This window comes from Bacillus rossius, chromosome 1, assembly GCF_032445375.1.
Source record: "Bacillus rossius redtenbacheri isolate Brsri chromosome 1, Brsri_v3, whole genome shotgun sequence".
Lineage (NCBI taxonomy): Eukaryota > Metazoa > Arthropoda > Insecta > Phasmatodea > Bacillidae > Bacillus > Bacillus rossius.
This window is the reverse complement of record NC_086330.1, coordinates 371,175,004-371,192,631: the sequence shown is the minus strand read 5'-3', so window position 1 is coordinate 371,192,631 and position 17,628 is coordinate 371,175,004. Positions and strand designations below refer to the sequence as shown.

At 38.5% G+C, this 17,628-nt stretch overlaps 1 protein-coding gene across 1 annotated transcript in view; it reads right to left on the bottom strand.

Annotated features, from left to right (window-relative positions):
* Positions 1-17,628, bottom strand: part of LOC134528458 (forkhead box protein K1) — a 57,288-nt gene extending 39,660 nt beyond the window's left edge. Inside the window, exons 1-2 of the mRNA XM_063362082.1 lie at positions 17,138-17,628; positions 65-259 (exon numbers count right to left, since the gene is read on the bottom strand). Of these exons, the coding sequence (XP_063218152.1) occupies positions 65-259; positions 17,138-17,496 (554 nt within the window). The 5' untranslated portion in view covers positions 17,497-17,628. The remainder of the gene's footprint in view (positions 1-64; positions 260-17,137) is intronic.

The following is a 17,628-nucleotide window of genomic DNA, read 5'->3' as shown; positions in this document are numbered from 1 at the left end:
GTCGTGTTGCACTATATAATCATTTAAGGACCAGAGGTACCAGCAGGGACCCTCTCGGAGGTACCTGATGGTGCCGGTGGGCGAGGGGAAGGGACTGCTGAAGCCCGCCTCCTGGTCGGGGATGTTGATGCGCAGGGGGGGCAGGGGAGCCCGCGTCTTGGCCGGGGACGGCTGCTGCACCGTCACTGGGGGGTCGGCCTCATCCACCAGCGACTGGAACACCAGCCGGATGTTGGTGCTTGGGAAGCGGAACGTGCACCTGAAACACGCACACGCCTCCTTACCGTCTGCGTGCCGTTGCTGGTCCCCAGCTACAACATCGCTCGACAGAGGCCTGCCGCTCATCTTCTTTATGGCTGCTCTGCGTTATTACTAGGGGGAAGGCATTTTTCGCATAAAGATCTGAACGCCTATTAGACTGCGAGAAGGTATATACCCGCACCAGCGGTTTCTCCCTTGTGATTGGCGGCCGTCTGCGAGAGAAGTCCGTTGCCTTGTCTGACCGGGACACTCAGGATACGTTTACTTCCGCACTGAATCACTGTGATTGGTGTTGTTACAATTGATATGTACCTGGGAGAAACTCACCCCCAATCACGAAACACAGACGATGCTATAGTGTTTTAACTTTCATCTAGTCTTGAAATCTTTTTCGCGAAATCTGCATGCCCCTAGTTATTACCTTACCTGTCACACACCTGGGTGAAAATGTAAGACATTACATTATTAAATTCGAATAATGAGTTACTAATAAAATTTTGCTGGAAAGTCAGGGAACACAAAACATATTCCCAAACATTTACACCTTGTGACAGCAAAACCACCTACAACCACCGGGAGAAAACAATAACTGTAAATCGTCATAAGACACACTGGTCCATGCCCACCGACATTGTTCAGTCTCCAGAGCCCGATCCCCGCCCTGTTGAGTCATTAACGTCGCACGGAAGTGTACTAGCTGTGGCCTTACATCTGAATAATCCTTCTGTGCACATCAATCATCATATTGTATATTTGTTAGAACGCTGAGACAGAAAGCTGCAGTGTCTAGTCCGTGGCTGCACGGACCAGCGAGACCAGCACCGCGCAAGGCTCAGCAGCTGTGACTGCGACAGTAACAGTAGCCCGCTCACCAAGCCCTGTCGCCTGAACACGCGACACAGTCCTGCGTGCTGCTATGGGACATAAAGCTGCCAAGACATTATTGTTCTTGTGAAGTGACAAACATCATCAACATGGGCATTTGGTAGCTTTGCATGCATTTTTTTTTAATCCATTATAATATTAAGGATTGTAAAAAAAACATTCTTGGTTTGGTTTAAAGCATTAATATCACATTTACAAAAAGCCAAATTTTTGGGAAATGAAGCTTTATTTTCTTTCCATGAATACGTTCCCGAACCTAGCTGCTGGTGGCAAGTCACGGGACGGGGTGAGCCTGACTTGCAAGCCATCCCCACCAGTAGCAGCCTTGTGACAAGCCAAAGGCTGCAGCCCATGTGGCAGGGAATATTCACAAGGGTGTGTCCAAGAGAGATGGGACAAGACATCTACAAACTCATTGTGAAGCCAAGAATCACACTAGTCAGACCTTTAAGTGATTTCTTTGAATTAAATTATAATGGTTGTTTGAATAAACAAAAGGCAACTGAATACTGTGTCTTGAACAGTTTTCTGTCCATTAAGCTTGTATCAGTTATTTGTCACAACTCATTATGAGCCCGGCAATCAGCAGAGGGGAAATGCCCAACTCATTTCTTCTTCTTGTTCTGTATACCCTTGGTGTCCAAAGCCAGGTAACCACTATACCTCATGCTTATCTTATTCTTTCACTTGGCAAGTAGCCAATAATAGAAAAACACATACATGGTCTGTGCTGGATGTTTAGGGGCACAAAAGGATAATGTCTCGACAAAGGCATCTAAAGAACGAGTTGAATGATACAAGACTACCAATGTGATTCTACTACAAAAATATTTCTGTAATAATGCGACCAATCTTTGGATTCGCAATGTGATAGACATAATTTCAGCTTAGCATCTCACTGACATGAAGGTCTTTTAGACAGGGTATTCACATAAACCTGTAATAAAATCTGCCTGACATTCCATGGCCCTGGCCCCTGACTAATTTTTAAAAATAATTGATCTATTTGACAATTTTCTGAAATAAATAAAAATGACCCAGCCTCCACCATCCCCAACACTGGCCTAACTCAAACAGATCCTAGAATATGCCATTTTATAGTGTTTATGACTATGCACAAAAACACAATTTAAAAAGAAATGCTGTCTGGATGAACAGACTGGAAAATGACATTTTCCCCTAAAACTACTATCGCTGGGAATATTCATTACTTTTCCAGGATCTCAAGTAAATTCCGACTTTCCCTGACTTTCCAGAATGTGGACGCGCTGCTAGAGTCTGTTTGTACCTGATGACAGGACCAGATGCCAGTTCCCAAAATGTCGCAACTGTTTTTTTGTCATAGGAAACTTACTGTGTTCTTTTATGTTGTTCGTAAAATCTGCTTATCTTCATCGTTGTGCTCGTATATTTACTGCATTGTCCGGATTTTGTTGTCTACCTGCATTTACCGTTGTCGAAACTGTCTCGTCGTTGTAAACCCACTGTGTTCGTCTGTGCTTGTTATTATTTTTTCCATGAGTAAATTCCTTCCAGGGAATTCTTGTGCTGTTTCAAATTCAAGTTTGAGTGCACTCGTCTGTGCTGTCGCCGTTACGTTATCCATAATACCTGTTAGTTTCATCGTTGGGTCCATCTGTTCGGACATCAGCTGATTTAGGCTCGTTCTCTGTGGGTTTATGTTTTCATTTTTTTAATTCTTCATTTGCATTCTTGAATTTTTCCCGTGACAAACAGTGAAAAACTGCAATGGTGTGTTCCAAGAAATTGTATTAAATCAGCTAGAGACCGTGTCACACAACAACAGTCTGAGACATCAAGAGGAGGAATTGCCAGCAGCCTGCAGCAAGGAATTATTCCAGCATTTTCGCGTCGTGATTTCGGGAAATTATGGAAAACCGATATCAGGACGGCCGCACTCAGGATTTGAACCCGGGTCGTCCCTCCAGTGTCGTACCACTCTGCCACCTCGCTCCACGGTACGGTAAATCCAAGTCTGCTACTTTGTGCTGTCTGCATGATCCCTAGGACTTGAATACCGTTGCCATCCACAGCGACGCGACAACTTTCACATGAAACTTCAGTTCTTTCCACACATTTCATACGCTGTCATCTCCATCTAGCTCTTCTAAGAAATAAACCTGCGCAATTTTCCTTTTGCACTGCATCTTTAAAATCATTTCAGGCAAAACCATAATAATTTATTTTCCATGTTAGTTTTAGAGTTGTCTTAAAAGTAACCAGTCAATGATATACAGGAATAAACAATGCAACAGCTTGCAAAAAATCTAGTTGTTTGAATAATTACTTCAAAATTTTTTTAGCTTTACTGCCTTTCTTCCAGTCTAGTAGACAGCAATAAGCCCTTCATCTAGGCTTCACTGGCCCAGCAGCATGGCTTCTGCATTACATACACCGGCTCCTTGAGTTCCACTGGGACCCAACTACTGTTTCAACACGGCGGTTATGAAAATTAACAGACTTGAATCTTTAATAGAATGTACAGAACTAATCGGAGCAGCAACACGCAGGGTCAGATGAAATGATAGCGCCGTCGCAAGTCCCAACTTTGGGTTTCTGTACAGATATATAAGTTATTTTTCTTTGTAATACAGATATACTGAAACCTAATGCACTGTGGACTCGTCAATGCTATGTATTACTGCTTCTTTCAACTAACATTAACTTGCAGAGTCTGCACGGCTGCTGAGCCAAGTGTGCTTGCAGGGTTTGTCGAGCGTCCAGTAGAATGTCCATTCCCTGTGGTTCACTACGAGTCACGGATACCCTAAGAACGGGGGTGAACGCCTGTGTGATCAGCCGCCCGGCTCGGGAATGACATAAGTGGAGGACTCGCGAATCACGAGTACACGCAGCAGCCATTGTGTTCCCGGCTCGCCTTCTGGCTGCGTGCACGCCAGACTTCCCCGGCGACCCAGCAGGGAACGAGGCACCACGCCCTTGAGACGTCCGTGCTCTCTGTGCCACTATCCGCGGTGCCCAGAAAATTGTCTTTCGAGTCCCGGGCACAACAGTTTCAATGCACATCTTCACGAAGATTATATTTACCTTTCAACTCATTTCTTAGTATCTTGGTTTTCAAATCACTAACGAACTGCGTTTTGTTAACTCTATTATGTTTTCAGTAAAATAGGCTACCAAATTATTTAACTGTAAGTTCTGGTTTACTGGAAGCCACTTCACTGTAGGTCCAGCCCATGTGGATGTTATTCTTCAGCTGCGTTCTTGGTGGCTTTTTTTTTATAAAGTAAATTATTAATATTGTGTAATGATAAATTTTTTTTTATTAAAGTTGTAATAAATTTAATTGGGGGATTCATCAGACAGTAAAACATTAAAACTCAGGAATATTGGGTAAGGACTCACCGTGGCATCAGGAGTGACTCTGGGAATTGCGGAAAGCTAAAATCACGGCAGACATACCAGAATCCAAACATGGGTTCTCCTAAACGCAAGTCCAACTAATCGTTGTGCCTTCTTGCTCTGTTTTGTTGCTGGACTGATTCGGTAGTTATCACCAAATAACTACCAAATCACCACGCAACTGAGTTAAACCAAACATTTTCCAAGCAGCTAACATACCAGCAAGTCTACGTTCGTATTTGCCAGTCAAATTGACCTAACGTACTGTCACACTGTTACCATCTAAAACTTGTACCACAACTTTAAAAGTGACAGTAACTACATCGTACAATCCACTAGACCGGCCGTTCCCGGCCCAAGAGCTTCACTTGAGTGCTTGAAACTTTCCACGACATTGGAAATGGCTTGCAAACAACTTATGTTGTTGTCAAACGTTTTATTATGGCAGATTCACGTGTAGTTGAGTGTTCATGATTATGTTTTACAAATTTCTTTGACCATTACACTGTAATTTAGTTAAATTTTTTTTTTTTATTATTTACAGTAAAATAAGACCCAGAACGGTATGATACTAGTTGCAAATATAGTGTGGAAGTTGAAGGGACATGTCTTCTTCAGGCATGAGTATCTTGGAACCAGTAACTCACTCAGCAATGATAATTACCAGTAGCGTGGCCATCAGCACCACTCGGGATACGAGTCTGGCCCCAAACCAAAAGGTTTTCCCACCCTCACCTAAATATTTATACACGAACATAATAATTTATTTTTCTAGCACAAAACAAAAGTGGCCCAATTTTCTCCAGATTTGACTTATCTGTACAATAACCAAACAAAAAAATGCTCAAGAAGAAGATATACTCTCCAGTTTTAAGAAAATATTGTGTATCTTTAAAACAGTTACTTGCATAACTGTGGAAATTATAGTTTTGCAATCTTTTCAAAGACGTAAAGACGGTTCAATTACTAACACAAATGCCATAAATCTGAATCTGAAATATAAAATATTACGACTAGCCTTGGTTACGGATCCTTTTGACTGTATATGATGTGTAAAAAAACATTAAGATCAACCCTTGGACACATGCTGCAACGATTCTGGATTCAGTTCTGTGAAAGCAGCCAATCCTCGTTGGGCAGTTCCCCTTCAGAACTTCTTTGCTACTATTTCATTTGTTTTTTTCTGTTTCCTTGTCACTGGTACATTTGAACCACAGCTTTTATCATAACAAGGCATAATACCTCCATAAAAACCACATGCAGCATGAAATACGTCTACTGAAAGATGTGCCCATCAAAGTGTCAAATTCACTGGAAGCAACAAAAACCCCTGAGACACAACAGACTCTTCTTTCAGAATCCTGAATGACAACTCACTAATTATGAAGATGCTGCACTTCACAAGCACTTCCATGAAAAAGAATAACACTAGTATAATGAAAGAAACAATGCATTAGCAAAAATGCTTTCTCCCAAACATCCATCCCCAGCTATATAGAATATACTACTATTGAGTTGTGGACATAATTAACTTTCCACAATAACCTAAACTAACCCAAAAATTTTATCAGACTATCCCTCAAGGATCTGCTCACTAATTTGGCTGTGAGTACTAAAATTACATTTAAAGTCTCCAGTTTTAGATTAAATACAGGCCCTGACCTACATGTGAATTTTAAAACTATGCACAGTATCTCGTAGGCCTAAACAGGGTGGTGGTGTGATCAGAGGACTTTTATCTGAACAAACTAGAAAAGCTGCATCAACGATGCATCAATCTCAGGCGAGAATATGTTAAATAAATGAGTCATTTCACAACTCTGGCTCTCTTCTTTCTAGACAGAGCCAGAAATTTATCAGCCTTCTCTAATCCCATACCAGGGGTGGTTCAAATTTTGGAAGTGGGCAAGGTTTCGTGGGCTAATTTGTAACTTGTATGGTGTTTTTTGTGTCAACAAATCCAAATCTACATTATTCATGAATTTTATGCCATTTTGGTTAATGTTTTGAGAATATTATACATATATACACACACACACAGTCATACATACAAACACATTCAAAGGGGAGGAGATTTCACATGATTCTTTGGTAATATATTTCATTTCTTGGGTCTGGAGAAGACAAAATTTTTATGAAAACGTGTTCCTATTTATTTGCAATGAACACGACCCTTTAGACTACCTGCAGGGTGTGTGTGACTGAAAGAAACATAGCTCTGAGTAAAGTGTATCTCAAAATTTGGATTACTTAAATTATTACCATTGTAGCACTGTACAACCAACACAAGTATCATTGCCTTGTTTATCATGAATTAACATTTTACCTCGAATTTGTCACTTAACATTCTCCATAGCAGTAGTGGCGCGTGTCTCTTGTAAATAGGGTTGCATAGCTTGCAAGGAACAAAATAATGTATCATGGATTAAGAAATTATGGTATAATACACTAAATTGATAAATTCTCTCTTCTGGTGATTTTCTTCATTGAATCTCAAATATTACGAATATAATGGCTTTGAGTTGTCTGCTGATTAAGCCAGCAAATGTAAACAAAATTCTTAATAGCTACATGTGTTGGAAGCTTTAAAGTTTGGCTTCATCCTCCATATTAAATTTTTTGTCTTTTTGATCACTGCAGATTTTCATAAGGAAACTAACCAAAAAAAATTTGACTATACAAGAAATTAAGTATCTGTTAACCAGCTGTGGAATTTTAGAAAGAGAACTTCTCATGAGTGACCACATGAAGCAATAGTTGAACAAAAATTAGAAATTATAAATATTTGTTTTTACTTTTTACAAATGGCAGATCACAAGCAACTTATGATGATGAAATTCAATATAGAAAACCAAATGCAATGTTTATATAAGGGAACATTTGAATAAATTGGCCCAGATAAAAAAATTATGGCATAAAAATAAGGTAAAACATTATGGGTGGATAGCTTTAAGTGAAATGTTAAAAAACTATCTGCACAGTTATTGCTTTCGTATTAAATTAAGTACTATGAATAAAAATATTTACAATAGGATTGGAAATTATCATTTACGAGGTCTATGAACACCAAATGAAAGTCAGCTCTTTAACAAACAAATTTCAGCTTTACGATCAACTACAAAGAAAAATGAACACAATTTGCACTTTGTTTGCAAACAGCAGACAGAGAAAACCAATTCAGATGTTCTCTTTACACCCAAAGATCTAAGTTTTTTTTTTCCACTTCATAAATATCACTCTTGAATACTATTCTGAAGAATTCTCTATTTTGATTATGTAATTAGAACTATGCTAAGATAAGAGGTTGTACTGCCAATCAGTTTTTATTTACTTTCATTTTCAGAGACAAACCAAAACATACTAGAATTTTAAGCCCTGGAACGTTTAAACTGATTGAGGCCATGTGTATGTGGTGTTATTTTTGTCAGAAAATGTATTTCTTCAATTTAGTAAAACCTCACAAATTATACACATTAATAAACTAGTAATATTTCTCAATAAGTGCAGTCAACATACACTTGCGCCAGCGGAAACACAACAAATGCAAGGAAACGTCACGGGCCACGCTACTAAATATGCTCCCGCGCAAGAGCAGTGACCTTGCTTCAGACTGTGCGCCAAGTCGCTACCCCTTCCTCCTCTAACACACACGCCGGAACAGTGACGCAGCATGCTACGATACCTGCTGCCGATTAAAACTCTTGACACATAAGTAACATGCGTCTATTTTCCACCTAGCAAAGCTATATCGTCATAACAATCAGAGCAATCAGCATTTGTATGTACGTACGTTTGTATGTGGCTTTGTCCAATGATAACTTTCGAACAGTTGATCACAGAGTTTCATAAAATTTGATGGTAGGCAGACATGGCCCATGGAATTTTTAAGTTTATGTATTAAAAAAAACAGTCAAGAGGTTATTGATATATTTAATAAATACATAAGCAGCTCTGAAAATCAAACAAATTACTTTAATTTCTTGCTTGGAATCCATAGGGTTCCTGATACTGCATGCATCAAAGTGAACTAAAGAACATAACAAGAAATTAAATGTAACGGAAAAAAAAACTACTAATTCTGTAAGAATGTATTTAATATGTTAACTATGAAAAAAAATTTTTCTTCAGTTATCTACATTTTGTATTATTTTGTTTGTAGTTTGTTGATTGCATTGTACATATTAATTATTAGTTAGGATGGTATTATTTTACTTCAAATTGCTTCCTAGGTTTGTTCTGATAACAAGTACCTCAGTAGGAACTAACTTTGAAGTATGTACTTGCTTGCACTAAAAACGTAACTCACTAGGGCTCAGTTCGGGACAAAATACTTATAATTTTAGTTAATTGCAATAACATTTGCTGTTTACCAAGTTAATTACTTACTGGATATTCACTTCAGGGTTGGGGGATCACGTGAAATTGTGCCTCCAATGCAGTAACAGCCACTGCTCAATAGTATACAACATTCACTCTTTCTTATTGCTGATACATGCTCAATGTTTCTTTACACAAGGCATCAAAACATTGAATTTTTCAAAATGACTTCCGCTCACTAATTCTGCATTATATATATATTTTTTTTCTTTTTCTAGAATGAGCACACCCAAGTAGACCAAGTCACCATGATGCCTACCTTTTCCTTGCTGGCGACTAACTTATGCCTGAAAACAATTGGCACACTTGTACAGGAACTGCTGGGTCCAAGAAACCTGGACGGTATTTAAATTGCAATAATTTAACTCTAATTACTGAAGCTGTACAAAGTTTCCATATTAGATATTGTGCATGGTGCCTGTCAGAGATTTTGTAGAGCCCTGTTATTGACTTGAGTTATCTTTACAAGTGAGTACTTCTGTAACAAGATATTTAAAGGGAAAAATATTGAATGTTATCTTTGGATTAATTTTCATAGGAGTGTGTTATCTTGATCAATTTCTATTTACTTAGCAGTGAGGAAGTGATTCCTAGCTAGTGTGGTGGGACACAGCACAAACCTATGCAGGTTCAAAATGGCCCACACGCCATTGGCTGTCCGCCACTCGCCTGTACGACTTAGCATTGGCCAAGCAGGACAACGCTGTACAACACATTACCACTGCAGAAGCAACAAACTGACACAGGAACCAAGCCACTGTAGTACTGATGAACAGGCACTTTTCCTGATTTTAAATATATTATATATTTTATGATTAATTATATGTGGTTAACATAAAAGGTCAAATTATAAAGTTTTTTTTAATGTAGTATCTAAAAATGAGTAGGGGAGAGTGGGGGAAATCCGCCACCTGGGGGAAATCCGCCACCCATAGAATCAGACGAGGTGTGCATGCTGGAGTGAAGTGAATTGGTGCGAGATCTAGCGGAAGGAGTTTGAAACATGTTGTGTTAGCGTCCGGTGCGGTTCTTGCTGCGTGGTTTTTTTATCGACGATAAATAGTTTTTTCTGTGTTTTCATATAATTTCTGGACTCGATTTGTAGCAAGGTAAGTGGAGTTAAATATTAACTGACACATGTAGTTATATTATAATGTTAAATACTTACTATAGTAAGTAATTTAACATATTTGTTTGTGTTCATAGTTATTTAGGTTATGTGTAAAAATGGCACAAAACGACTGATACAAAATGGGGCAATACCGCCACTCCTGCATGGGGCAATGGCGCCATGGTGGCGATATTACCCCTATACAATTTTGCAAGTAACATATCCTTTATTATTATTTTTCAGATGCCACGGACTAGGAAGAGGAGAACTGAAAAAGCAAAATGGTCAGAGGAAAGTTTGAAGGAAGCTATTGATGCTGTGAAGAAGGGTAAGTCAGTGAAAAGTACTGCAAACCAGTATAACATTCCCAGGTCAACATTAAGAGACCGATTGAAAACAAACTTAACAGAAAAACCAACCCTGGGAAGAAAGCCACTATTTACAGCGGAACAAGAAAAACAAATAACTGATCATGTTTTATTGCTATCAAGGTTGTTTTTCGGTATTTCTATTACTGAACTTCGACGTTTGGCGTTTGATATAGCAGAGGCAAATGAAATGCAACACACCTTCAATAAGGAAACTAAATTAGCTGGCCCAGATTGGGTTTATGGTTTCTTGAACAGAAACCCGTCAATCAGTCTGCGAAAACCAGAACCTACCAGCCTAAATAGAATTTCAGGATTCAACAAGGTTGAAGTAGATCTTTTCTTCAAAAATATGGAAACAGTACAAGAAAAATTTCATTTCCCAGCATCCAGAATATATAATGTGGATGAGACCGGTATATCCACGGTACATAAACCAGGAAAGATTCTGGGACCTAAAGGCCAGAAGCAAGTGGGAGCAGTAACAAGTTGGGAGAGAGGAAAAAATGTAACAGTAGTTTGCACTGTGAGTGCTACCGGAAATTACATTCCACCCATGTTAATTTTTCCACGCCAGCGAATGTCACCACAGTTACAGAAAGGAGGACCACGTGATGCAATTTATGCAAGTTCCAAGAATGGGTGGATCAATGAAGATCTATTTATGGATTGGCTACAGCACTTCCAAAAGCACACTCGACCAACTATCGAAGATCCTGTCTTACTTATTCTTGACAACCACTCCAGCCACAAATCGTACAGGGTGTATTCGTTATGCAGAAAGAATTATATACATATTGTGTCACTTCCACCCCATTCGTCTCATCGACTACAACCCTTGGATATCTGTTTTTATGGCCCTCTTAAGAATGCTTTCAACAAGGAATGTGAACTCTAGATGAAAACTCACAGCAGCGAGAACCTAAAAATCACACCATACGAACTGGCAGAAATTTTTAACCGAGCCTACATTCGTGTTGCTACACTGGAGAAAGGGGTCACTGGATTTTTAACAGCAGGAATTTATCCATTGAATCCCACCAAATTTGGAGAAGATGATTTCATTGCTACACGTGAAGTTAATTCAACAGTTTGCATTCAAGATGGTGAAGAAGAGCCGCAAATTTCATCTAGTCCTATTCCTACGGCTACATCACATCAACCTCCAGTATCAGAATCAACATGCCAAGATAACACAGATATGGAGACGGAGCCTCTACCTTCCACATCTGGAGGAAAAAATGAAGTAAGTCAACCTCCTTTATTGCGCCACACTGTGGGCCTAGTTGAAAAAATCTCTCCAATTCCTAAACCATGTTCATCAAAATCGGTTGGTATAAGGGCCTCAAGAAAGCAGCACTCTGAGATCATCACTTCGAGTCCAATGAAGGCTTACTTTGACGAAATCACTAAGAAGAAATTGATAAAAAGAGTATCTAATGTCACAGATGAGAGGAAAAAAAGGAAGTCATCCAGCAAACACTCAGGAAAGAAGGTCATGAAGACATGCAGAAGAGGGCTTATGTTGGAATCATCATCGTCTTCAAACGAGGAAGACATAGATGAAAAAAAATTGTGTGATGACAATGAGGATGATGATATAGACCCAGTGCAGTTTGGTGATGATTTCAACGTGTGCGTTATATGCAACGAATTCGGAAAAAATAACGAATTATGGTTCTGCTGTACGCTTTGTTCCCGATGGGCCCATTCAGAATGCAGTGGCTATGAATCAGCTAAAGACTATATATGTGACTTTTATTAATTTCTCTATTGTATCCTAATGGGTGGCTATGGATCAGCTAAAGCATGAGTAGGTTTACTTTTGTTCTTTGTCGTAGTGTATCCTTGTAAGTGTACATGTAAGTTATAGCTTAAACACTTCAATGTTTTAATAAATAATGTCTTCTTTACAAACAATATAAATATCTCAAATGAGTGGCGGAATTACCCCGAGTAGCGGGATAATACCGCCGTTCGCCGAATCGTAATTACATACAAATTACAAATAGAAGACTTATTTCTAAGCTCTTGAACTGTTAGCATTGTGTACTAAGATCCCCAACAGTCAGGTATAAGTGTTTATTTCCAGCCTATCGTCATTCGGTTGATGGCTATCTTATGTTTTCCTTAAGGTGGCGCCATTCCCCCATCTTCCCCTAATTTTATTATTTAGATTCTTTAATCATTTAGTGACTGGAGTGGACTAATGTCTGAATCTAAATGTAAAGAGCAAAAAATTTCTGTTACCTTATTATAAAATTTAGGTTTCCCTGAAAATGTGCCAGGGGTTGTTGCTTTTCATATTTGGTCAGATATGCATTAAACACAAAAGCCACTAGGTAACTTGAACATCATCAAACAAGTTGAAATATACTTTTTGGGTCAATTCTATTATTCGATACCAGATTCCTATTGGTTGAGAATCATGGAGGGGAAATAGAATGACAACACGGACGCTGGCCAATTATTATGAACTGAATGGTGGAACGAAGGAAAATATAACGCCCCCAAGCTAACAATGTATCCCGTGAGGGGAAGTGTCGTGACACCTCCTCCAGTCCCCTCCCTGAGTAACACACTACAGGCGGGAGCGGTACACTCAGTGAAAACTGTTGTGGACCTACGTCAATAACACAGCCACTATGTTAGCTGATTTCACGTTTCGTTCCACCTATTTCCTACATATTCAAGTGAAATACGTTTGTTATAGCATACACATCCGCAGAATTAGAATATTTAATTAATACACTTGTACTTACAACTGCCTAGTTCAGACACTCGAAGCCTGAAAGTGCACCATCCGAGGATCTTCCACCACTGTCATCACTGGAACTGTCAGTATCTTCACAAACATCGCTTTCACTTTCCCTGTCACCGTTTAGACGTATTATAAATTTTTCCATTTCCTCTTCAATGCAGTGGTCGTTTTTCCAGTACTCCTCTTCTTCTCGTTTAACATGTGACACAGCTGCCGTCCAGTCGTTTTCACAAATGCTGTTAATGGCTTCTTCTGTCAACATTTGTATATGGTCGGCTTTTTGTGAAACGTTTTTGTCCGACACACGAGATTTCACAATGTTCCAGATGTATTCAATTGCATTTAAATTACAATGATACGGTGGCAACCTGACTACTTCGTGACCATGTCTTTCAAGGATGTTGTCCACACGATATTTCAGAGACGGGCGTTGGCACTTGACGATGTTAAGTAATTCTGACTTTGTCATGTCTTCTTCATAAGCAATGTTGTTGCTATTCAGCCACTCTTCAATTTGCGCCTTGCGCGATGCCACAGTCGGGACTTTATTAATCTGCACTGAATGGTAGGATGCATTATCCATTACAACCATGCAATGTGTGGGAAGATTAGGTATAAGACGTTCAAGTACCCACTTGGAAAAGTTATCATAATTCATCTCATCGTGATAATCTCCGCTTTTACATTTGGATTTGAAGATTAAGAATGTGCCAGGAACAAAACCTGAAACCGAACCAGCGTGCACAATAATCCATCTGTGTGCTGCTCTGTCGTTCTTAAGTACACCCTGCGTATCTGGATCTTGCCAGCATTTGCTCACAGTGTATGCTGCATGTATCCATGTTTCATCAACATATACAACTGGTAATTTATTCTCACCTAAACTGTCATTCTCCCTCATTCGTCGCAAATACCTTCCCCTCCAAGCGACAATATCTGTCCTTTCCATCAATACTAGTCTCTTGTCTTTGCATTTCTTAAATCGGAAGCCAATCTGTTTTAATATTTTCCGCAACGTTTCTCTACTTCCAGCAAAATCGATTTCTTTCCGCAATACATACAGTACTGTAATTTTTTCAATGTTGGCACTTCCTTTCGATAGGCATAAAAGTTTTGAACTGTACGTCGAACAACACACAAATATATATATTGTTCCCACAGATTTTCCAGTCGCAGCTGCAGCTCGTTTTGTAGCATTTTCGATGGGATGTGCGTGTTTTCCAGCAAGCTTCTCTGCATCAAAATATGAAATAACATTTCCTATAATTTCACGTGCTTGACTATGAATAGTCGGACACGTTATCCTAGATGATGCCATTATTGTATAACGTTATTAATGCATACATTCCACTCGATAGTTGATAACGCAAGCAGCAACCTTACATTCCAATTCGCGAACTCACACGTTAACCACGCCGGATGAACTGACGTGTTCACTTGTCACGCATCGCTGACTGTACTTGGCGATAGCCGGCTCGCCACCTGCTGCTCGTCACCGATTGGCCAGGTCAGCTACTTACTCTGTCTCTCTCGCGCGTGACCGCATTCTTTCGAGATACATTGTTATCTTGGCCGAGTTATATAGCACGTAGTACTGGCAACAGCAAAAGACAAAATAGCATTGTGGAAAAAAAAATTTAATGATTAGTGTGAGTTTTGGAGCGATGGTAGCAGTTGGTTAAATGCTGATTGAATTAATACGTAGAATTGAATATCATTAAAAAATGAATAAAAAAGTACACAATAAGCATTAAGTAAGTGGTAATAAGACATTTATTGGACATGTGGGGTAATGAGCGTAGCAGTCACGAGAGAAGAGGAAAGTCGTGTTTGTTTATATTGAAACAGTATAACAGTACAGGGTAGAGAGAGAATGTGTGGTTGTGATTGTAGAAGTGACCAGGGAAGTGATGGTTCAAGTTTTGCGATAACAAATAAATTAAAAGGGAGGAATGGCAAATTGGTGTAAATTTATAATCTACTATTATTGCCATAATGCTGAGAAAGGTAAATGTTTTTTTTTATAGCTTTTGAAATGTTTGTAATGTGTAATTTTATGTGAATTTTATTTGATGTGTTAGGTGAGAGGTGTGTTTCATTTGCTTTGATTGAGTGAACCATAAACGTTATTACGTAATGTAAAAATGGCTCGTTTTTCTGTACGTTAGTAGTGCAATCGTTGAAGTGATAATTACAAAGCAATAGATTTTGTGTGCATAGGTCAAACAGTAAAATTTTTTTGCATAATTATTTTAGTACATTATAGGTTGAGGATATCGTAAAAGAGACTAAATAAAATTCTATAAGCCCTAGTTTGTTTTGTGAAAGTGGTATTTCATTTGCATAAAATAAGAATTTACATTATTAAAAATTTGTGATATTGTGAAATAGAAAATAGGCCCACCTGGTCTGGTCTATTTTGTGATAACACAAGTTAAATAATTAGCTTGATGAAAATTCTAAATATTTTAATCAGTATCGTGAAGTAAAATACAGTCCCACCCGGTCTATTCTATTTTGCGAGACTGGTATTTAATTATCTGAAAGTGAGACTTTTTGAAATTTTTTTTTTTTTTTTCTGTATTGTAAAGTAGAATACAGTCCCGCCCGGTCTATTATGTTTTATGATACCACAATATCGCAAAATAGACAAGAGCTGTGGGGATTATAGTCTAGTTTACGTTACTGAAAAAGCATACTAGTGAAAAAAATGAAATACATGGAAAATAGTGTGTTTATTGTTCCCCACCCATATCCCTGAACTTGTCCCGAAAGAAAGTAGGGGTGGTAATGACGTATGGTATGCAATGCCATCTTGGTGACGTCATTAATAATGTTATGGTATCGCCAACTAGTCACTACTTTTTTAGTTTGTATGCAATAACAAAACAACAAAACATATACCACTAGGCCTAATAGATCTGAAACAGCAAATGGCAATAGATGAGCAAAATTACAACTGGTTCCAGAGTTGAGTAGTTGATGCTCAAGATTCAGATCTATTTTTGTAGAATTGTGTGTCAAACTTATGAGACTCAGTTGGTTCTCAATATTATACAGCTCTGATGTAGGTGATCCACAATGTCAACTGTGCAGCATTATGCTACTATTACATAGTCTTGGATATCATCATTCCTGTTCAAAATTATATGTTTACTTAATTGCTTGATAATTCCAGATTTTTGATGTGATTATTGAATTCCTTAGTTTTTCCCTGCTCCCCTGTCTGTGGCAACCCAGTTTTTTTTTTTAAATAAAACTAATAAATTGTTACTCTCAGCCTAACAAAGGCCAGGCACCTTATCATCAGATGATTATTTGGTGAGCACAAGAGGCAAAGAGTTTAAAAATTTCTACTAAACAAAGTACCACATAATTATGTACAATACTTATACAAAGTCCCTGAAAAAATAAACATAAAGCAATGAAAACTTTATTATATTAAAGCACATTGTTAAATGTACATAAAATAAAACAACTACAAAACTCTAAAAATAAAAAATAAAAAAAAATTCAGAAAATAAGAAAATATTTATAACATTAAAAAATTAATAACCGGTTACTTTAATATTTTAATTACATTTTCATTATGTGTCTTATAGATCACGTCCAAACACCGTACTGACCTACTAAGGATATGCAGTATTGCATCATGGAAGAATCTCATTATTACCAGTAAGATCTCAACGAACAATTTGTAGCAATAAAAATTCTCAAGCCTCTGTTTACTTCTTTACCGCATTTTCAACGTAGCTTGCCGCACACTACCCATCAAATATGTTGACAAATTATTGTCACTTATTTAAGCAAATTCTACAAGTTGAATGAAAACAAAACTCTACAACAGCACTAAAGAATAGCAGAAGACATAATAAGTTAAGTGCAACGGCCTTCAGAAAATCAAACAAATCTCGATTCGTTCCTTATACAACCTGACCTACACTGCTTGCGAACCCATGTTGTTTACAAAACCGTCATGCTTCTACTTACGTTTTCGGCAATTGTAGCGAAGGGGCTCCTTTTCTTTGAAAAACTCCGTCTACAAACACTCCATTTTTCCCATTGCACAGCATAAAAAAGTGAGGGTGGTCGAAATATATTTCAATATGTTTACGTGATATAAAACTTGAGTGTCCCATGTTTACATCGACCTCGCCTCGCGAACTGTTTCTGCCTATAGTAATCCTCTTCTGCCGCACCATATACTCGAATTCTCGACCTTCTAATCGTGCAATTGGAGTCCCCTTCGTTTCTGGACTCCATTGAAGTTTTGATGGACTAGCTGGAGCCGATTTTAGGGCTAAAAGTGCCCAAGCATCGCTCTCTTGCGTCCGTGAATGTGCAGACATCACTCGGTGAATATGGCTTCCTATCGGAGCCGATGAAGATCGTAGCTACGGATGTTTACCCACAATCCAAAACGTGGGTGGCATGAAAACACATGACTATCGACTTTCGTGTTTTGTTGTTACTTCAGGAAT